General features: G+C 44.9%; 2 protein-coding genes and 1 non-coding gene across 4 annotated transcripts; all 3 read right to left on the reverse strand.

The window, feature by feature from the left end:
- Nucleotides 1–47: 47 nt before the first annotated feature.
- oga (O-GlcNAcase) lies at nt 48–12500 on the reverse strand. The gene is made up of 18 exons (XM_040178578.2): nt 11616–12500; nt 11055–11106; nt 10848–10945; nt 10549–10679; nt 10227–10398; nt 10032–10130; nt 9638–9922; nt 9327–9485; nt 8987–9168; nt 8468–8722; nt 8158–8361; nt 7591–7765; nt 4682–4767; nt 3510–3614; nt 3076–3167; nt 2785–2977; nt 2539–2698; nt 48–2149 (listed from the first exon to the last, which is right to left on the reverse strand). Exons 1-18 carry the CDS (start codon nt 11779–11781, stop codon nt 2013–2015), a joined length of 2751 nt encoding a protein of 916 aa, XP_040034512.2. The 5' UTR covers nt 11782–12500; the 3' UTR covers nt 48–2012.
- Nucleotides 12501–12956: 456 nt separating this feature from the next.
- Nucleotides 12957–21781, reverse strand: pprc1 (PPARG related coactivator 1). 2 transcript variants are annotated; one of them, XM_040178573.2, is made up of 14 exons: nt 21589–21781; nt 20030–20125; nt 19783–19932; nt 19583–19663; nt 17482–19495; nt 17202–17255; nt 16343–16403; nt 16008–16072; nt 15088–15799; nt 14773–14976; nt 14601–14661; nt 14387–14508; nt 13948–14099; nt 12957–13442 (listed from the first exon to the last, which is right to left on the reverse strand). In XM_040178573.2, the coding sequence occupies exons 1-14, from the start codon at nt 21667–21669 to the stop codon at nt 13342–13344; spliced, it is 3954 nt and encodes a 1317-aa protein (XP_040034507.2). In that variant the 5' UTR covers nt 21670–21781; the 3' UTR covers nt 12957–13341. The 2 variants fall into 2 exon arrangements, with proteins under 2 accessions (XP_040034507.2, XP_077961118.1); XM_078104992.1 differs by having other exon boundaries at nt 15076–15799.
- LOC120821145 (small nucleolar RNA SNORA50) lies at nt 14175–14312 on the reverse strand. The gene has a single exon (XR_005712500.1). It is a non-coding gene; the product is annotated as a small nucleolar RNA SNORA50 (small nucleolar RNA).
- Nucleotides 21782–22675: the final 894 nt, after the last annotated feature.

Here is a 22675-nt window from a genome sequence, read left to right on the forward strand (position 1 = left end):
AATCTCCCCCCCACCTCCAGCCCAGAAAAGCTAAAAGGACACGAAGGAATGTTTCATGGTTTATTAGTTTTTAATCTTATGCTTCTTACATACAAATTGTACATTGGTAAAGTGTAATTTTCATGACGACCCCCCCCCTCCCCTCCCTCCAAATCTCAGATAATCAAAATGTACAGTAGGAGCCATTTCCCTCCCCATCACATCCACTTTTCATAAAGAAAAAAAAATTGGATAGCTGTACAAGACGGGGCATTGCAACCAGACCAGCGATTTACACAGAAAGCAACCACAATTTCAATAAGGAAATACAAAATAATAACACTGTATGACTGACTGTCTACGATCTACTTTATCATGCTCGTGGAGGTGCGTGGCATGCTTCTTCCTTCTCTATGCAGCATAAGATGAGCTTATTCGAATGACCGTCACAGTGAATCCAATACACTTCATGCACATTATGTGTGTACACAGTATCAAAACATCACATTGGCAGACAGCTATTGATGATGCTCACATAACCAACAGAACACACCTATCTATAGTCCAAATGCTTATTTTTAAATCAACTACATTAAATTTACAAAAACAAATGTGAAAGGCGTCAGAATACAAAACATTCAAAGGACAGATAGGAAAAAGGTGGAGGACTTTTTGCTCCAAGCCTCTCACGTCGATGTGAGAGCACTTTGGTGACAGGGTAAGGACATTACTCACCCAGGCTCAGCTGAGAGGACATTCATTTGAGAGGATGCCATGTCAAAACAATGCTGCGAGGGATGCAAGCTGACCGATATAATTGATTATTTTACATTACTGGGTCCTGCTGTAAGAACATTTCGAATTGAGATAATTATTACCCAGAGTAACTATGTAAACTTTTAAATTACTGTAAACTAAATTTGAAATTAACTAAATGGCCTGAAATCTCTGATAGTGATGCTCATGCCAGTTAGCTTTGGTTCAATGAAGGATTTCGGTGATTGAGTTTGGGATCTGGTGTGTGTGCGACTGTCAATGTCAGGCCACATCTCTGGAATCTGAGCACAAGGCCAATGCAATAAGATGACACTACTCTAGCTCTGACGGATACGTCTTTGCTTTAAAACAAAGACTCTGGGGTCTATAATTTAAAATCCAAAGGCAATGAACCAGGAGGCAATAGCTCAAGCAAGGGAAATGAACAAAACGGCTGAATTATAAAAAAAAGAAAAAATAGACAAAAGGCAAAAGCGCTGACGCTTTTAACATTGTGGAAGCACTTCTATTGCTTTTCAAATGTCTAGCGATAGTTTAACAAAACGTTAGAGGACTGCCTTGTTGAGTTAACAAATCAGACGAATAATATTCCTTCACTGGTCTGCATCAGTTTTTGAGAAAAACAAGCCGCATAAAAGGCCTCTTCCTCAGAGTCTATTGTGGATCAACTTGCAAACTCTCACAAAGCGCCTCACGACCACTATTAAAAGGTGTGCTACTTGCGTCAACAGCTGCCTCCTTTCTCTCTGTCAAAGCAGGATGTACGGGTGAGTAAGACATTACCTGAGATACAGGCCATCCTCTTTTTACAGCTCTGCCTCCATTTCTGATACAGTCACTTTGCATTAGGACATGTGGGCAACATCCATGTAATGACTACTAGATTCAAATCAGAAAAAAGGCTTATGGAGTTTTCCCCCTTCCTGTATGCGTAAGTGGGACAATCATTGCCGGAGAGACACTCTCCCACGTTGGCTAAAAGTTGACGGAATACGGATCCCTCGTCAGCCTTTTAGTTTCGGATCTGTTGAATCCAACGGTGCCATAACATCTAATGGCAGCGCAGGGAATCTGTGTGTGACTGCTGTGCTTCTGTACACGAATCCTAAAAAGAGGTTTCCCGGGCTGAGCCCAGATGGTGATGTAGTATAAAATCATCATGGAAGTTTTTCTCATGAAGGGAGCAAACATGTTCAAGCCACCTCGAGGACTTGATGTCTCTCTCTGTCTGTCTGTTATTGAAGCAGGAGGTTTCTTCATAGGCTGCGTCCCATAATGATGACGTCTTTGGGAAAGCCCTCCATTTTGGCCACTTCAAAGCATCCCAGTTTACTATAGAAATCCATCATTCTCTTATCCGTCTGACGAACTTGACAGAATGCACCTAGGGAGCCTGGAAGAGAAACAGATGACGACTGAGTCAATATCAAAAATCAGTCAGTATTTCCAAATAAACTGGTGATGATGATCTTATGTGTCCTTGAGCAGTAATGAATTAGTTGATGTCGATGACGAGAAGATGATTTCAGTTAGTGCTAATGTATCAATTTACCGGTTAATGGAAAAAAAATACATCTATTGAAAATTGAACTCAGAAGCGTTTTTTATTTGTTTTGGAGGCCTCTTCACATCACATCTGGATAACATCCCTGAGCACTGTACAAAACAGGCTAAACGTTCAAAACTATTCTTTAAATATATGAAATGATACCCTCTTAATGACAGTGACCAACAAAACACAAAATGTCAGTTTTGTACCAACTGAAATTGGCTGCCACCTACCGTTGGCCTTAAGAGAAGATAGAAGACATCCCATCATGCTTTTGGCCACACTGGGGTCAGTGACCTTGGCTTGAATGTCAACCTTGATGAGAGAGGGAAAGTTGGAGAGGAAAGAGTCCGGAAGACCCTCCTCCTCCTCGTGGAAACTCAGCATCATTTTCTACAGGGACGACGGACAAAGTCAACCATAGGAACGCCGACACAAAAAGACGGCAGGACGGGTTATGAGATAGATGAGGATCCTACCTCAGCGTCCGTGAGGTCCTTCTCACAGTCAGGTTTGATGTATTTCTCCTTCATGAAGGGAATCCAGTTCAACTTGCATTTCTTGACAAAGGGCTGGACATCCACAGTGCCGAGCGCGTAGCCGCAGATCCCGTCCTCGTCCTCCAGCACAAAGCCGTAGTCGGAGCTCAGCGTGAGGAGACCGCCCACTAACCTGTGAGGAAACGGGAAAGATTTGGTCAGCCGTGTTGTGTTGCACTGCAGGGGGAGAGAAACCACAGAGCAGGCTCTGGCTGTCGCCATGATTTTTACCTGTCTCCTATGAGATCCGGGTCCTTATCAGAGACCGGTACGTCCTCCATTCCTTCACTGTACATTTCTCTACAGATTTTATAAATCGCAGTCTGAAAGGAAGAAGACAGGTACAGCTGTGACTTGACCAATCACAGCACTAGATGAGTCCTCAATCTGAAGCTGCCTTTAGAATCAGCATATTTGTGGATGTAAAGAGCAGTTTAGCAGAGCATCGTGCCACATTCAGTAAAGGCATCCACATCTTAAACTAGGCCAGTGGAACTGGGACAACTAGCAACTGGCCAATACAGGATCCTCCACTATACATTTATTACACTTTGGTCTTGACATTAACATTTATTAACTGTTGGTATTCAGGACAGAATAATTGGGTACTGGTTTAAAAAAAAAAAAAAAACTTGCACGGGGGCACGACTAAACAAACATCTTACCACATCTTTGGGATAGTACGGCCTTATGGAATACATTTTGGAGGTTGGCAGTGAAGGTGGAGGTTGGTAGAAAAGATCGTTTGCCCCTTCTATTGGCAACAATCTCTGTGGGTAGCAAAAGAAACAGGTTCAGTTTGACTGAGACCGGGTTGTGCGATGCATTGACGCAGTGCCTCGCCGGGCTTTTGCTTCAGTTGTGCCACTATCAAACCAAAAGGAACCTCAGTGTGCTTTAAAACGGCAATTATTGCATATTAAAAAAAAGGAATTAAAACTGACGTTCCTTGTTGAGCTGACAGTGGACAACGAGAGCAAACATCACATCTTGCTCTTTTTTTGCTAAAGGAACATAGCACGACAAGCACACATGTTTGCTGTTCAAATATTATATATTGAGGGTGGTATTTTGGTCTGACTAAGGTTTTACTGGCTGAAGGAGATGCTCCTTTCCCTTTTGTAAGACATCGCAATATTTCGCTGCGCAGGACCCTCCTGTTGAGAAAAATAATGATGCTGCCGCAGAGAGAACTCCAGGAAAAAAAAACCAATGGGGGAAACTAAATGGGAGCTAACTGGGTAATTCAATGGCATATTAGTTGCCATTATGAGTCTTGTTACTCTCCACAGATGGAGACTTTTTTCTTAGACTGGATAGGTGTGTTTGATCTTGGAGTTTTCCCATTGCACACGGGCTCGCGTTCTCGCTGGCGCTGCGATGCTTGTGCGTGCGCTTGCAAAGGGTTGGGTCGGTAATTTGTACGCTGTGCTTTCCTGCAAAGAAATGAGATGTCATGAAAATAAAACCTAGCCATGCTCGCTTGCGCTGCGCGCTAGGGAAAAGCAGCATCTCCTTGGGCCGTTGCTGAAAGAAATTCAAATTAATCAATCAGAAAATGCCGTGCCAAGTTGGCTCTAACCTCCTCCGTCTGGATGGGTTTCAGCTCACCCTTCAACAGCCTAACAATACCCCAAAATAATTCAAGGAATTAAAACGTCCACGGAGAACGAGTGAAGAGGATGGAATCGGGATTTTATGAAGCCCGACCTTTTTACAATCAGCTCACCTTCGACAGACCAAAGCCCCGTCATACCTACACACATATTAAGATTGTCGTCTTTGCTCACAACACTCTTTTTCCATAAGATTGCTGTAAATTCAGTGCATTAGATACCTGGAACTCTCCTGCTAGACCTCCCCTAAAGGCCCAGGGTTCTTGGTCTCCTCTAAGGAATTGTGCTGAGGACTGACTACGACACCCTGTTAGGAGCAGAGCCAAGCGGACATCGTTACCACAGGATGGGGCTCTCTGACAGATGAAGGGAGTGGGAGAATGGGGAGGAAGCGGGTCATATGTATCTAATTACATTATCCATATGAATTAATTTAAAAAAAAAAAGAAAAAAAAAGGACCTAATTTAGAATGAACTATATTCAGAGGAAATCTCTTAAATGAGGCTCAAGCAACTAAAGCTTACGTGTTTGCTAGAAGAAGGTCCAAGATATAAATGCTCCTCAAATTGTCTCAACACAGCAACGTCAAACTGCTCACAGTCAACCCGTTCAGTGAGGACTTCACTCGTTTGAAACGCTGACAAACTCCGAACCCAAACACACACGGTCTATGTAAAGTAAGCTTCAGCTGCCGTAACCACACTCATTTTAGCTCCCCGTGTGAAGTCACATTCTCATCTATCTGCCTCGTCACATGACGGGGGGAGCGCGAATCATCAAACCAGGAAGACTAAATGAGCGGGGGCGGGCGGGCGGGGGGGTGAGGTGAAGCGAGCAAAAACTTTCCTGAGCCTCTATTGCTCACCATTAAATCCCACAATGGGACCGACCAAAGATGAAGTACATCGCAGGGACGGGGCGTATGAATATCTAAACACACGGGGCTCCTGGAGGCTGGACACAGTAGTGTTCCTACTAACAAAGTCTAACCCTGGTTGACAACAAGCCCTGTCATGTGACCAGACAAATGCAGCACGCATTAAGAACACCTGACGGTGCTTTACATAATCTCACTGATAGCTAAAAGAATTATTCTGAGGAGCTGACAAAACACAGCACGCAGATGCACCCACGTGAAAAGGAACTCACAACTCGCTTACACAAGTTAAATAAAAAAATCCCTACAGACAATGGAAGTATCGCTTGGTGGACGACCTCCACCTCGGTGATCCAGTCAGACTGCATTGCCTTAACACCACCACAGTTATGCGGTACACATGCAGCTTTTGCTCCTGCATGCTTGGGCCAGTGTGTGTGTGTAAGCATATCTAGCACTGCACAGCACATCAGAATGATCCATTAGTGGGATGAAGATCATGTGTCATTGTTAAACTTTAAAGCCACGTGTAAATCCCCATGAGTAGGTGCATTGGACTGGTTTGAGTCAGTTCTATAGGCCTACTGACAGAAACAAAAAACAAGTTAGAAAGACGCTGCCAAAGAGAGAAATGTATGGAGTTAACACTTATGAATCAAAGCTAAATCGCTGCGCAAAATGTGACTTCATCCAGAGGGCTGCTTCTTTTCCTCCGAATAAAATTTGTTTACATTTATGAATCTAGCTAAAAAAAGTTAAATAATAATCCCTCTCAATTGGGAAACAAAAAGGGCACGACGCCTGCACTGTGCAAACATTGGTCACTGTCTCTCCAACAGCAGCAGAAACTTGTACTGTGGATTCTTCCATCTGTACATAGTGAAGGGAGAAAACAGTAGAAAATTGTAATTAGTAAATGTTCTTCGTACAAAAGCCAGGGAGGATGCGAGACTAAATGCCGATTGCACCGCTTCTCTTAAGGGGAAACGTGGGGACTGATGTAGAAACGTAATAGCAACAGTAGAGGTCAACAGTTAGGCACTTAATGACACCAAAGTTGACATGAGGAATATTCAAAGAGAAGTGTTTCTATCGTGCACTTGATTTCCTGCATGTTGCTAGAGTGCTTAGCATCATTTACTGATGCATTGAATTGGTAGGGTGGACATTTTGGATGTGGTTAATCCTGTGTGGGTATGCTGCCTGCTGTGTACTGTGAGCTGGAGTCCTCAGCTTTACCATATAGGACAGAAACCTGTGAATGAAACTGGGTTACTGGGGGTTTACTACAGACCATGCTGGTGCTTCAGACTATTCAAAACAACACTCCAAACAAGATGGAGGTGTTATCACAAGGCTGAATGTCACTCAAACTGCACCACAGTGCACAGACAAAGGGAGTTCACGCACCGATACAGATTGAGTAACAATGCAGAAGGTTAAAATCCACCGACGGCCTGGTTTTGGAGGTGATTCGGATGAAACTTCTGTTATGTATTCATATGGTTTAGGTTTTCATAACAGTATTTCTGATTCAGTTTATGCACCAGAATGGCCTTCCATAGTCATTCAGTCAGCTTGCTCTTCAAGCTCGCGTGCGCGTGGAAGCAAGTGTGTCGGGAATGCAGCAGTGATGTTACCGGATACACAGCAAGCAGCAGTAACCCTGCTGGGACGTTTGCCACAAAGACCCAGTTTACGGATCCTACAGATGAGGCGGCTTGTTATGGAATAAATAAGGAGGATGCTAGCAGTGCAAGCGGCTATTAGCCAAAAAAAAAAAAAAAAAAAAACACAATCGAGGTGTGAAACAAGACAAATGCAGAATCATAAGTATTGAGAGATTCTTGTCTGATCTGTGCATAGCAAATCTAAATGTCATAAATCTTACAAATGTCCCTATTGTGCGACTAAAACAATAATCTTATATTTTAAATCAAACTGCCACCAATTTATCAGCCTGTCTACAGGTGGTGGCGAAGACCTACAGGGGCAATATTTTCTTTAAGATGTACTCAATAATTATAAATTTGCCTCATTCAACTACGTCAACTACTGGACTATGATATAATCCATGCAGCTAACAATCAGATATTTTTCTTTCCATAATCTGGTTTTATTTCTTAAGGAGATTGAACTATATGTTTGTCTGTGTGTGTCTGAGAATAACAATTACCGGACTCGATCAGACTAGTGTTAATGCTACTGTAGTGCATGAAGATTAAGCGCCTCGTGGTTACCTTCCTACATACCTAGCCACTGGACAAAAGACTTGACCATAGAAATGATGCTCTTGATGTCCCAGATGTAAGGGTAGAGGTCATATAGGATGCTGCGGTTGGCTGAATTGGACAGCCGCGTGAACATCTGGATGACGGAGCAGCACATCTCTTCAAACTTCTCCGCCCTTGATTGCCATTCCGCTACCTGCATGTAAAACAGGGATTCAAAAATGTAAAAAAAAAAAAAAGTTATCTTTATTATAAACATTGACAAAGGCTGGATTTAATTGAAGCGCCCCTGTCAACCATGACAACTTGAACGTGTCATTACTTTTATTTATACATGTAATTTCTATAATAAGTCAAAAAGGTCTTGATGGTTTAAAACGGTCAAATTTTGGTTTCCACAAGAACAGTGCTCTCTGGCGCACTCCATCTGCTGTCATAACCACACCACCCAATGGGCAGTATGGGAAGTACACATCCACCATTTTGTTTTCAACAAGCAACACTAGCACAACCAAGTCGCGTTAATATTGAACCAGCTTCCTCAGATGGACCTCTTTATCTGTGGCTTTAATGAAGGGGTGAACCCACCTTTTCCTTTTCCTTTCTCTTGCAGTTGACACTGACGACACTGCTGTTGGCTCTTAGCCAGTCAAACTCCTTTAACATCTGCATGGCCTTTGGCCCATGTTCGTATGGCAGGTAGAAGAGCTCAGCCAGCAGGGTCAGGTCCTCCAGTGTGAGGGGCTCTGCTTTGCACAGGGGCTTCTCGTCGGGCGCAGGCACACACAAATCCTGAGACCAGAAATCATTTGGACTTTTCAAGCAATTCTAAATTTTGTTTTTGCCTTCAAATAAAAGATATTTAAAAAAAAGGAAAAGTCACAAATGTTTTTCGCACCTGTTTGAGCTGGTCATCAGTTTGCATGGGGGCAATATCACTCCCAGGATCCTCCTGGATAGACTCCTCGGGGGATTTGGACTCTGTCAGACTCTCCTTGTCTGTGTCCATGGGCCCAAGGCCCTCAGCCATCTTGTCCGCTAGAACCGGACCGACGGGCTTCTGCTCTGGGTCAGCTTCTGCATCCGGCTCATCCAGCTTCTCAACCACCATATCCATGGGCTCCTCGTCAGAGTCTTTCTTCTCCACCTCGACCTACACAGGAGTAATACAGACATACCTATAGAAACATACAGTGTCTCCGGTACACTAATGTTCAAGAAAGAAATAGAATTTCCTTGTCCCAAACCACATTAAAAGAGGCCAATAAGCTTATCACAAAGAAGCCCGTTGAGGTCATTCTTATCCATGTAAAAAAAAAAAAAAAATCACACCACTGGAGTGCCAGAGTTCTAGAAAAAAACCTCAAATACTCATTCAAGTGCTGCGAATTTGTCTCCTATTAACAATGAGCCTCACCTCCTCAGGTCCTTTTGCCATGGTGTGTGATAGTGGATCCAGACAGAGGGGCGGCATGGCTGGAGACATGATGGGCTGCTGAAACACAGTTGTGACTGTTGTGGAAGAGCACAGAGGAGGAGGAGCCATGGACAACACGCCGATTGCTGTGCCTTCGGCATCACTCTGAGGCACCTGTCGGCCTAAAAAGACAAAGGTTATCCTTCAGTGCGTCCTGTCCTTCAGTCACAAGCGTATCACTACAAGGCCAGCAACGCCAACAATGTGAGTGTGCTCCAAGTATTGTTGCTAGAAAAGCTATTGGCATAGCGATGTGATGGAATAACGGGACGGCTCTCACTGTTGTATTGATGAGGCTCGACAAAATCCTCGAGCCATTCGGCGAGAGCCAGTTTTAGAGCGAGCTGTGGGCTGTAGTGCATGTCAGTCTCCAGCTCTTCATCACTGCCTTCATTCTCTAACTTTATCTGGATGGAAATTGTGCTGTCCTCCCCGTCCGCTGGTGAGCCAGATGGATGAACAAAAACCAATGAAACCGCATTAATGGCCGACCTGGGTTATGGTAACATGTGACAGCATAAAACCTTACACAAAGAGAGGTCTAACCGCATCAAAACATTACAAATTTGTTAACTTATGGATCGCACTTACTCATGACCACATCCTTGCGCACACCATTCATATTAGACTTGTACCAGGTGGCCAGAGTGTGGATCGCTACAAAGTTGGACTCAAACTCGCAGTTGGGGTTCGTGAGGACTCCCTTCAGCCTGGGGATGAGCTCTGTGGAGCGGCCCTTGTACGGACCCAAGAACAGTCTCTTCGGGTCATAATCATTGGCGTGAAAGTTGTCCCAGATCACAGGGGCTCTTCCTATAATTTTTGACACCTCCTCGATTGACTCGACTGAGATGTCCTTGGACACCACTTTGGGGCCTGCAGAGACGTAAACAATACCTCAGTTAATGTTTTTATCCAAAACTGATTGTAAGCTCAACAGTGGAGATGGTGTGGTCAGTGGACAGCAAAAAACTGTAAAACTCACCTGTCCAAAGCACTTCAATGTTAGGCAGAAGCTTCTCCCCAACCGTGTGGAGGTAGGGGGACTGGGCGACATTTGGGAAACAAAATGTTCCACAGTACTCTGTATTTCAAGGCAAGAAACAAACACAACACATAATAAATAAGTAGATGAACCAATTGGGTCTAATGTGCATTTTTGGAAGCAGAACTGATGTACCTGTGGGACAGAAGAGGAAGGTCTCAGGCTCCCCCAGGTACTGGTAGATTTCATTGGTAATAGAAACCTGAGCGTGTGCAAATGAACTAAACACCTCTTTGTCAGCGGGGCACATGTTGTGGTCAATATCGTCAAAAAGTAAGGCAAATGACTTGCAGCCAAAGTGAGAGACCTGAGAGGGAGATAAAAGGAGTCCAAAATAAAACCATTCAACTGGGGAAATAATGCCACAGAGAGAAGGATCCAGGAACCGTTTGATGAGATTAAGATGTGAAGACTTAACACATTGTTCATAACGCCCTCATGCGAAATACTGCAATACCTGGTCCAGTTTCCTCTTGAGAGCAGAAACCTCTTTCTGGTTAGAGAAGGTGATATCCAGTCCAGGGGAAATGGCATAGATGAACTCTATCTCATACTCCTTAGCCGCACTGATTAAAGTCATGAGTTGATCTGGGAAACAAATGGGGAAAAAATCACTCACCGAATGCATGATTGTGCTTTTATAACACCTCCGCTTAGCGCTTTTTTTGGTGGCATTTCATCCATGTTCAAAACCTGACATTACTCATTATCATTTCCCCAAGACAGCTCATCTTAAGATCGATTGTGAATAGTCACCTGCTTCTTCCACAGAGTACAGCTCTCTCCAGAACATTCTGTGTTTGTAGTCATCTTTAGGCGCATAGAGGTATGTGCTCAGGCCCCATTTCTGCTGTCTGTGAAATGCAATGTTGTACATACTCAGTATAATAAGTCTAATCATCCGGATGTAATATTTTTGGCGTTTGATCACTTGACCGCTTATATAAATAATATAGTTCATACCTTCTGAACAACTCTTTCCTCTGTTCCATTGTCCATGGTCGACCATAAAAGCCTGCATCATGAACAACACATTCAGTTTGCATGCAGTGTTTTCCCACCTCCATTCGCTGCAAGTAATGACGTGCACTGAAAGTGTCATGCTACATGCATCTTTTTGTTCATTAAAGCTTATGGTTATTCTATTAAAGTTATTGGTATTTATTTAGTCTGAATTGTCATTCGGTATTTAAGAGGTAGTATCTCCGAACAAAAGTTGGCAGATGACGAATCGTTTAACTATTTACTGAATATGATCATCACGTTAATATCTGTGGACCGTATATATGAATTAAACATTCTGCCGTTAAACGGAATACTTTTGATCATGTAGCACATGCACATTAAGTTTAACTACAGAATATTTCATTCGATAATAACGATTTTGTATTGATTCATAGTGTAGTCCGATTGAGCGCTAAGCATGGATTGCTGCAGGATTGTGATGACATACTTATGAGTGTATGCCGCCTAGGACTAGATGAAATGTTTCATTGCTTGTGGTGGTGATCTGATATTCAATACCTTCCACGACTCCGCAGATGAATTTTCTGTGATCCGTCGGTTCGACTCCAATTCCGGACTCCTCCACCAGGCCGGGGGCCTCCTGGAAAGCCTCCCCGGAGACCGGGCCGGGGCTCGGCTCACCGGCCGCTTGAGCGGTCTCCAGCGCCTTGTCTTTTTGAACCATTGTTGAAGGCGCGAAGTCACCAAATATCAGAAGTAAAAAAGATCTAGGGTGCACTGCGCGGTTTCTGTAGCTGTTGTTTAGCAGAAACAAGAAGCGTGGAGGAAAATAAATCGTCGCCGCCTGACTACCGCTAGCTGGATAAACGCTGCAGCATTAATGAGTCTATAAAAGAACACCGAGGTTAGCGACTGCCTCGAACATACAAATGTTAATTATCATCAAGCAGTATAGGACGACGTCAATGTTGATTAATATATCGGGGGAAACAAGACGTTGGCTCGTTGTAGTTCGAGAATTTCCTTCTCTTTATGCTAGGTTTGTCCTGGTTTTTCAGTTGGTTCTTCCTGTTTACACCAAGTGCGCATGCGCGGCGGTCCGGTTTAAACCAGTCAGAACCAGATCTGCGTGACAAAACACCACAAAGATGTCCCGGTGGCAAAGAGATAGACGACTCCTCCGCTTCCCACGCCAAAAAAAAAGCACAAACAGGCGGTAATATTGAAGTTAAAAATCATGTTTATATGAGCACGCAATTCCCAGGAACAGCCCAATGACGACTAAACAAATGGCGTTTTTTAGTTGTGTAAAACGCCTGAAATACGAGTAATATTTGGTCAAACAACCGTGGAAAGGTCATTCGTGGTTTTAGGGATCGAGTTGAGCATCTCGCCAGCTTTCTAATATATTGGGATTCCGGTCCATATTAGGAACGTATCCCAACTTCCAAGGGGAGGCGCGGATAGCTGTGACCGCATATCCTGTCAGCAAAACACGTCCCTTTGTTCTTAATCACTACGACACAACCAATTATACGTTGGCGTGACAACCCAGATCGTCCACATCATCTCCTGAAGGAAGAATCGCTTCATGTGGGCTTCATCGCTCCTCAGCAGACATTACTACTGCTGGTGTGAACATGCAATATGGTCCCCAGGTGATTGACAATTAAACCCGTTTCACTTTGTCGTTGCACCTTAAGCACAGGTGTAATTTATACAATTAAACAGCACATAACTAGATTCACCTGAGCATTTTCAGCTTCAAAGAACGTCCATGAAATCAAAGCAGCAACAACATCCATCCATTTGGTTATCTATACTTTTCTTGGTAACACATAGAAAGGCCAATGATGTCTTTTTAATGAATTACGAAATAAGATGACAAAAGCAATGCAATTGAGTTGGGAAAGAAACAAAAGTTAATTATTTTTATTTTATTTAGATTTGTAGTACATTCAATGCAACACAACCTCCCAGTAATTAGGTATTTCCATCCCAGGTACCTTTACCCTTTTTAAAACGATTTTCTGCATACAATTCAAAGTTGATTATACATTTAAATAAACTTAAAAAATAATAATTTCACATGTTTCATTTTTTTTCTTTTCCTGCTTTCATTACAAATCTTTCACTTCAATAGAAGGTGTTAGCTTGCATTAACAAAAATAAAAAACAAACGAAAATAATGCAACAACAAAAAAGGCAAAGACAGTGTCGCAGGCGAGAAGCCAACCGCTGGCTCTGAGGTAAGTATCAGCTGCTTCTTGCTGCAGGCCCCTTGTTACCTCTTCTGATTCTGCTTTGCCTGCTTCAATAAAGTGTCGAAGTCTAGTGTATGAAACTTGCCTTTCGCAGACGATGAATCGTACTCTCTACTTGAATCTGAAAAGTGATGGGGAAAAAACAGTCAGCCTTGCATTAAAAGAAAGACAAGGACCGCAAAACATGCGGGTGTGACATTATTTCCGTTAATAGATTTGGATACGTTTTAATGCTTCCTCTATCCACTGCAGTAAATAGTTTGTCTCTTCAAAGTCTAGGCGCGTGGACTGCCTTCTATTGTAGGTAATGCAGAGACATTAACATGTTAATCTGTACCCTTGCTGATTAAGAAATTGGACCGTTACTAGATTACAAAAATATCCATTTAAAAAAGTACCGTATGTGCAATAATCTAAATTGCCCCCTTTTCCTGTCGTGATTATCCCCTTTAAATGGTTATTGGTTGTTTTTCAAAGTACATTGGCTTTCAGCTAAGCACACTGCACCGCGATGAACCGCAGCCATCATGTCCCATTGCCTGCAAACAAAATCAATTCCATCTGGATTGGCTAGCAGCATTCAGAGTGAGGCCTACAAGAACCCCTTTCAGTCGATTTATGCGTACCCAGATCGGCGTAGTTGCTTTTGCAGAACTGTCTCCTTCCACCAAAACAGAGATCAAATGGCAGCTCGTCAGGCTTGCGCAGCTTGCCTCCATTCTCAATGGCCATGAAAGCATTCTTTGTGTCGTAATAAGTGACAAACCCGTAGTTGTCCCTGTGACGGATAAGAAAACCATTAGCTTGTGTTAATTTTCAGTTTATCACAGGTCATAACAGGCTGTCGTGTTTGAACTGTGACTTGCATTTAAAAGAGCTAACTGGGGGGTTTCCAGGAGGCTCCAGTTATGAACAAGGCTGCAATGCTTTAGCAACGTAGCTTGGCCTAAGAGGTCACAGGCGAGACCAACAAGGTTTAAAAGCTGTGCAGTTGCAACTTGGTGATTCTATATCCTTCGACCTAAACAGTCATCTGAAAGTCACAAGAGATGTTGCGTTACTTACCCGTGGTCTCTAAAGTGCAGGGTGCATTCTTCAATCTCACCAAACAAAGAGAAGCGCTCTTTAAGTTCTTTTTGGGTCATTGTTCCCCGTATTCGACCAATGTAAACAACCCTGCGCTCCTCCTGTGGGAAGAAAGCAGTTCAGACGATTCACGTGACAAAATCTCAACCACTTTGCTCAGAGACCGGCGTGTAGGGGGGGTTGATTTACTTACAATAGCCTTCTCCTTGAGTCTCTTCACCTCCTCCACGTTTGTCTTTGCACCATTACCATAGCTGGACGAACATGTGGGACCGAGGAAGATAAGGTTAAGCCGTTGGTCATTTTTCAAAAACAGCAATAAAACCCATGCAAAGACATCAACTCAATACTAATAACACTTATACCTGTTCAGCATTCTGCTTCTGCTCCACTGTGCTCGTCTGTGAGGAGATTGTGACCGCGATCTGGAGCGACTCCAGGAGCCAGAACGAGAGGAGGAATACGAGTACCGTCTCCTCCTGGGAGGGGAGCGGGACACGGAGGGAGAGGACCGAGAGGAGGAACGGGATGAGGAGCTGGAACTACTTCTAGAGTGACGGGGGCGATACCTAGAGAAGAAATGGGAAAGAATTTCAGTGATGAATAAGGGAAAAAAAAAAACTCCAGAAACTGTAATCAAGATGCTGCATGAGGCCAAACATGCTGACCGGAGTCCTGACCTCTTCTTGGCGGAGCGGGATCTAGACCGAGACGTAGAGGAATCAGAGTTACACTCCGAACTGCAGGACGAAGGGCTGGGAGAGCGGTGGGCTCTTTTTCTAGACCGGCCTCCGGTTCTTTCTTGGGGACTGGGTGTGCGAGAAGCCGCATGTCGGCGGTAGGGCCTCTCAAAACGCCTTCTCCTGGGGTTCCCTTCTTTAACAGAGGCGCCAGTGTCCTGCTGAGTAGGCGAGGCATCCGGAGTCTCCAGGACGGAGCTTCTGTCCGTCTTATCAGTCCTGTGATCCAGGGGCTCCGTCACGGGAAACACCTGCGTTGTGTTTGCCAGCACAGGCTTTGTGGCAGACCGGGCCGACGATGACGGGGCAGCCAGAGTAGGCTGTGTAGGGGTTCTAGTGGGTGGCCCAATGGGTTTAATAGTGATGAAAGAAGGCTGTTTGACATTCCAACGCTTGCCCGGCTCTTCAGTGGCAGTGCCTTTATCTGGAAGGCAGTAGTCGTGGTCCATGCACGCCAGCTCGGGGGCTACGGCGGCGGCAACAGGAGTGGGTTTGCTGCGGGACCTGACGGAGGGCAGAGGCCTTGCTTCTATCTGGATAACTTTGGCGGGGTTAGACTTTGATGCTTCAGCAGCCTTGGTCTTTCCCAGCAGGGCCACAGGGGCCAGGGGTTTCCACATCTGGTGGGGAGGAGTAGCTGGGGGAGTCAAAGCTGAAGCCGAGGGAAAGAAAATGCACCACAATTACAGCCAACATTCCAGTACAATTGGTCATCTGTGTTGCTCGGTAGCACATCTCGGATCACAACGTAGTATTTCAGATGAGCTTATTTAACATGTATTGCTGGAAGCACAGTGGCCGTACAACCGTTTAGTGATTCAATGTAATGGACTCATGTTGAGGTCAAAATGCTGAATTACCTGCAGTACTTGAGAGGTCATTTGCTTTAACACGCTCCACAACTGTTTTCTCTGGAGCCAGCTCACTGTAAATGGAAAACGGGGCCGTTTACAATCAGTGGTATAAAGTGTGGCTGCCGCCTCATGATTTAGGTGCAGCAAAGTCTAATCAGGCGGTTTTAATTTAGAGCCGAGGAGGCCCCCCACACTGGCTCGGCCAAAGCAAGGGTTGCGGTAGGTCTTGGCTAAAAGGTGTGTGCGTGTCATCTCTACACACACACAGCCAATAGGTTTCACTCAGAAACCGTGACTCCGTCAGTCATACAGAGCAGCTTGAAGGCTGTAGGGTAACTCACCTCGAGTTTCCTACAGCTGCTGCTCTACCAGAGACCACCTGCACACAGTGCTCCTCTTTGGCTGAAGAGAAAAGGAATGACAAAATGAACAGAGCAACACACACAGATACAAATTCTGCATCGACCAACAGCGGAGGAACTGTAGCATGACGGGGAGCTGCATTGTATCATGCATTTTGCCCGTGTAATGCTGGTACTGTGCATTTCAGTCAGCGTGATACAGTACAAGCTCCTGACGTAGGCAGTGCAGCTACTTGTTAAGGGCTAGGGGTTTGTACATCCGCTCAGACAAAGACAGCAGGGCGAGAGTTAAATGGATTTGCAGACAGGGCAAAATTCCAGCAGCTGAGCGGACTTGAGCACAAAGCAACTTCGCTGCCCCCCCCCGCAGCACACATCTCTTAAAGGGGAATGTGTTAGAGGAAAGAATCCTGCCATTTTGAACCGCCGGAAATCCCACACAATTGCTGAATGTTAAACACACGGAGAGGATCACATAAGCTTCAAGCTAATTGGAAAGACTGACAAGGCTGAAGGCAGCGGAATGGTCGTCCAAATTAAAATCCAAGCATCTGCACATTCCCTTGGCAGGCTGTTTCTATTGCTGCAGTGATTCAAATCTAATTCATTTCAGGCTCTCATCCACTACAACAAACCAAAGACTTGTGAAATGTTGTGGACCACTTGTCCCCATTACATCACCAGGAAAACGGATTCTCTGTGACTACATTTCGCATCAGACTAAACTATGGGACAGACTAAGCTACTAGCCAGTACAATACCACCAGAAATTAAGTATGAAAAAGATGCGTTTTCCAACAGACCGGATAAAAAAAATAAAATACCCAGCATCATTTACCTTGGGTTTCCTCAAACTGCTCCAACAAGCTGGTCAAATCAGCAGCTTCAATACCTGCAAAGAAGATGATTATGGTCAAGTCATTATGAACACAAATCATGACAGACATGTTTGGAATGATTCTCGAAGTTGCAGCGTCTAGTTATGAGTTCCTGCACTAGAGTTGCGCCTCCGACAAGATAGTAAGGACTTTGTAGGCCACAACACCCAGAATTTGATGAAGAAACTTCCCCCCCCCCCCCCCCCAAAACTGAAAACCCACCGCCATCTTTATGCTCACCTATCTCAGTTGTAAAGGCCTCGATCAGCTTCTGGGTGGTGTGCTTTGCGCTTAGAGGTTTCACTGCTGTAGTGGGTTTGCATTTATTTTCAAGTACAACAGGTTTGGCTTGTATACTCTGCGGGTCTGAGGGATGGACAACCGGAGAGTGGGTACCATTGGCTGTGGGTTTGGAGGACTTTGTCTCAGGTGTGATGGGGTTACTAAATGACACACAAGCCGTAAGCTCAGGCACCTTCTGAAAAACAACGGCCTTCTGGGGGGCACTGGGCACAGACAGAGCGCCGTTGGGTTTGATCGTATCTGCATTGTTTTTAAGATCAATTTTAGTAGGCTGCACAGACACAAGAGATATTTTATCCTCTCCACTCTTTCCTCCTAAAGGTGCAAGAGAGCCTTTGCCATTCGCCGATGACACAATCTCAATGGCAGCTTTTAGAGAAGCTGGAGACCCAGAGCTTTGAGGCACACACGGTACTACAGGTTGAGCAGCCGCCAGTTGTGGTGGGGGTGAATCAAAGGCTGGAGTTGGGGGCTTTTGGGATACCACAGGTTTTGAAGGTTCAGGTTTTTGCTGTTTGGGGACAGGGGTAACCCTGCTGGATGAGGCAGCCATGTAGGCTGGTGGCACCAACAGCGCCTCAGGGGTGGGTGGTGCACACGGTCCTCTCGGCTGCCAGGCAGGCCTGACCTCCTCCTCGTCTGGCTTGGGGGTGGGCCGTCGAGAATCCTTGGGGCTGGGGTCAGGCAAGCAGGGAATGAGGGGAAGCTCTGTGGGAAGCTCCGGGAGACTGGGCCACTTTGTGCAGTTCCCTGGTTTCTCCACCGGGGGCGGCCTCTTCTGCTGTCGGAGCCGCCGGTACTCTGCCAGACTGAGCGATTTGGGCTTTGGCTCCGGAACTGCAAGGGCCACTGGAGGGAGAGACTGTTCCAGCTGGGGTTCTGCCGGACTGGAAGCGGCTGCAGGGCTCAATGAAGACGGCGGAGGTCGGACAGCAGAGGGAGCTGCTGATGAGCCTTCCGGCTTCTGAGGGGCCGGGGAAGGCCGTTCAGGCACTTCTTGAGGCTGCAGAGAGACCACTGCAGTGGGTGGACAGCTGGGCTGACTCTTCTCACGACTATTATTTGACACCTGGCTGGTTGACACCGACGTGGCAACTCGCACATTCGTTTCAGGCAATAGTGTTGTAGGGGCAATTATTTTTTGTCTTTCAGTTTGGCATGGATTTGGTTTCTTGGGTTTTACAGAGGAAGCCGGTGGAGTGGAGACGAGAGGAACCTTTGGGACTTTGTGTGCCTTCTCTTTGACCTGCTGTTTTTCAGGCTTTTTGCCAGACTGCTGTGGCGACTTTGTTACGGTGCCACTCCTGAGGACCCTTCCTTCCACAATGCTGGGTTGGGGCAGCTCCTTGCATTTCTTTTTCTTTCTCCTGCGGGAGGAGCTTCTCCCTTTTATCTCTTCTTTTTGTTTCTTAATCACCACGTTATCTTTCACAAATGGACAACGCGCAGGAGTCAAAGGGCCTGCGGCTTTCAGTGGAGCCTCATCTTCATCATCGTCGTCAACGACTATATGCTCTGAGCTGTCGGAGGCCACTTCTTCGGCTTCGTCCGAAACATTCCACCCAATGTGGGAGGAGTGCTCTCTTAGCGGATGAGCGACCGAAAGATCCATGCCTTGGATGGCCAGGATGGGTTCTCCATTTTCACCCTGGTCCACAACTTCAAGTAAGATTCCTCCTTCGGGCAAAAGCTGTTCCCCCGCGTCATTCTGCACACAAACGTCCAGACAGTACGGGCGGATGTGCCTGACCAAGTCCCCCAGGTTAACTGAAACGCCATCGTCAACTTCCTGCTCGGTCGTGACCGGAAGCGGCAGGGCTAGACCTTCCCAGTGTAGCTGGTCGCCGTCAGGAGATAAATCATGACTTCCTGGGCTCAGAGTGGACGAGCCATCTTCCTCTTCCTCCCCATCACTTCTCTGGAGAAATTCTGCCAGCATCAGTGGGAGGTTCTGAGAAGGAAACAAATACATAATATAAATCAGAAATACATCCACGTTTCAAGCTCATATATTGCGGTATTGGGTGACAAGCGCTACCTTTCCAGCAGAAATGTGTCTTGGGTTATATAGCGTGTCCTTCTCTGGAGAGGAACGGGACAGACAGAGTAATCTCCTGAGCTAGAGAGTGAAAGAAACAAAAGGATAATGTTTAAAAACCACAGAAGTCAGCAAGATATATTTCCAAACTCTGTGCACGGATGAGGGATTTACGCTACGTGTCACAGCGGCGCACTGACCGGGGAGAGTTCTCTTCCCTTCTGACCCGACAGCAGGTCTGAGTCAGGCAGGATGTCAAATGGGGATGGGTTCTCATCATCCACATTGTCAAGGATCTCTGTCAGGGCAGTCAGCAGCGTGGCTTCGCTCTCTTCGTCTACGCCTTTAGTCTAAACACACACATGGAAATTAGGTTAATGGGGTCAATGAACAGACAACTGTATTGCGTTGCGCTATAGTTCTTCAAATATGTGACATTTTTCTTACCTCTATTGCTGGCGTGTCCTCAAAGATAGAAAGAATAGAGGGGTCTAAGCAGCTTTGAAGGGCCTCCAGAGTTTCTGCAGAGCTCAGCACATCTGCCTAGAGTGGAAATAAATCAACACTTTGTTTCACAAAAAGATGACTGAACAAACCAAAATCACAATTCAGACAAACGAAATACCTGCATCAGCATGCACATAATTGACCACTGGCTAATCATTTCATGACTACAGTATTACCTCCGTGAACTAAACGGTTATTACTTTTCTAAAAAATAAATCTGATCCAAAACAGTTTAGTCAATCACACTAAAAAAGAAAAAAAAAGATTTCATAGAACCGTTTCATGCATGAGGCGCTTATAAAATGCATGAACACACAAGTCGAGCACAGTGGTCCGGTTTTATTAGCAACCATAACTCATAAAAATGACACTTTGATCTAATCGCGCAACAGTCTTCTACAGTAACCCACGTGTTGCAGTCTGCGCATGCACACAGCGCGCTGACATGTTTGATCCTCACGTCACCCCGTACACAGGGAGGCTACCCACGTGTGGCACACAACAAACGGGGCCCACGTCCGTTTCGACTGTCCCAATATTAGACCAATTACCAAATGATAGGGGTCATTTAGACACACATTATGGGCTAAATGTTGAACGAATATCGTTATTTATAAACTATGAACGGGTGTGTGAATGGGAGAAATGCACTGTGTCCGCTGCGCATGCGCGAGTGAAGGAAACGTGATTCACTCACAGAGGCTTTGAATGAGAACGTGGTTTTTCACAAGATATAATTGCTAATAATCAGCCAGGTGTGTGCTACTTTACCAAGTACAGTGACTGTCCGTTATAAAAGAGCTTCATTATTGTGTGCATCATCACACTGCTGATGTCACATTACTGCAACGTGCTGGCATCGAGCCGATCAACTAACTTAAATAGCAGAATTAACGCAAAGTAACGTCACCAGTAAGCACCATCCAGGAAAAGGAAAATTAATAACTGACGACCCATCGTGGCGATAACACTCGAGATAAGCATATCGCATTGTTACCACGTGTGTTTGAGGAGTAGCTTAAGTACATAGGCTACGTCAACACCTCGACGCGGCTTAAATGCACAATCCTCACAATGTTTTTATACCTGGGGTACATGCCAGACAAACCACCAACAAAAAAACACAACTGTCACTTCACCCGTTTGAACAGATATTGGTTTAATTAAGGGCGGAAACCGGAGTCGTTCCCTAACCAGCTAACGTTAACACGTTAAGTTAGTTCATCTAAAAGACAGCAGCGCGGTTAAAGAGAGATGCATTACACATTTAATACAACGAAAGCCATAAACAGTTGCAAACGTCACAAAACAATGCCTTATTTAAAATAAAAACAAGTTTCACACTAGATACTACGGTGGTATCCACGTGTCACTTTTCCATGCGCACCGTGGCTACCGCCTGTACACACACCGCGCTCCACCCGGCCGCACACTGCTCACTAAAGTACCCACCGCTGGGACTTCACCAAAGCAAATCGAGTCTTTAACATGTGCGTTACCTCGTCCAGTGTGTCCATTGAGAAATATTCCATATTGCACGTTGTTAAAGTATCCTCGCCTGCTCCCCAGCGCGCCGCCATCTTGCTCCTGCGCTCCCTGCCCAGACCTCCTTTCGGTATAAAAAAGTAATGAATCGCGCACTGGAGGAACCAAGCACGCCGGCAGGAGACACGTGGTCCATCATTCCCGGCAAAATGACGCAGTGACGTCGGACGTCGGGGGTTACGTTACGTGAGCACGTTTTTCTGTAGTTGTATTCAATACAACTCTTGTGTCTGTTTATTATCAGACTAATATGTAGCTTGTATAAACGTACTTTAAAAAATAACGTTACCATAATCGCTGGAACAATAGGATACAAACAGGTAGGTCAGTTTGATGTTGTATATTTATGGAAAACGGGCTTACAAAACTTTGTCATGATATGTTGCGTGAAAGTTTTTATGATTTGAGTCAACACTACTTCTAAGCAGAATATTTACACTATTAGTATTATTGTCATAAGTTTAAACTATGCAGAATGTGTAAAATTATTCAGTGTTTGATTTCTTTCTGACTTCTTCTTCTTTTATAACTGTCATGCATTTCTGCTCTACCAGTTTTACACCAAAAGGCTTTTACTTCCAATGACCGTGGGAACAAAGATGTAAGTAGCGCTCGAAACTTCTGTATGTATACATATGAATGTACATACTTTAAATACTCAGAAATCAGAAATAAAACATGTATATTCTTGAGAATGAAAGGCTGAAGTCAAAAGAAGCGAAAGTTGACTTTTTGACTCTTTTGTTTAAGCACATGATCATGTAATGTTTTCTTCTGGCTCCAGTGGGCACTGTTCCGCCAACCTTATATGGGTTCTCTGTGTAAATCCCTTTTCATTTTGAAAGGTGTTGCTTTCGTTTATTTTTGTGTTCAACTGTATGTTACCATGAAGACCTAATAGTGCAACTCATTACTTAAATGCAAAATTGCAAAAAGGAATACCGACATGAACAGTAAATCGCTCTGAGGAGGATAAAAGAACAGCCCATTGACAAGAAAAATAGAGAAAAACAGCGAGACAACTTTGTCTTTGTATAGTTT

This window comes from Gasterosteus aculeatus, chromosome 6 (assembly GCF_964276395.1).
Source record: "Gasterosteus aculeatus chromosome 6, fGasAcu3.hap1.1, whole genome shotgun sequence".
Classification (NCBI taxonomy): domain Eukaryota; kingdom Metazoa; phylum Chordata; class Actinopteri; order Perciformes; family Gasterosteidae; genus Gasterosteus; species Gasterosteus aculeatus.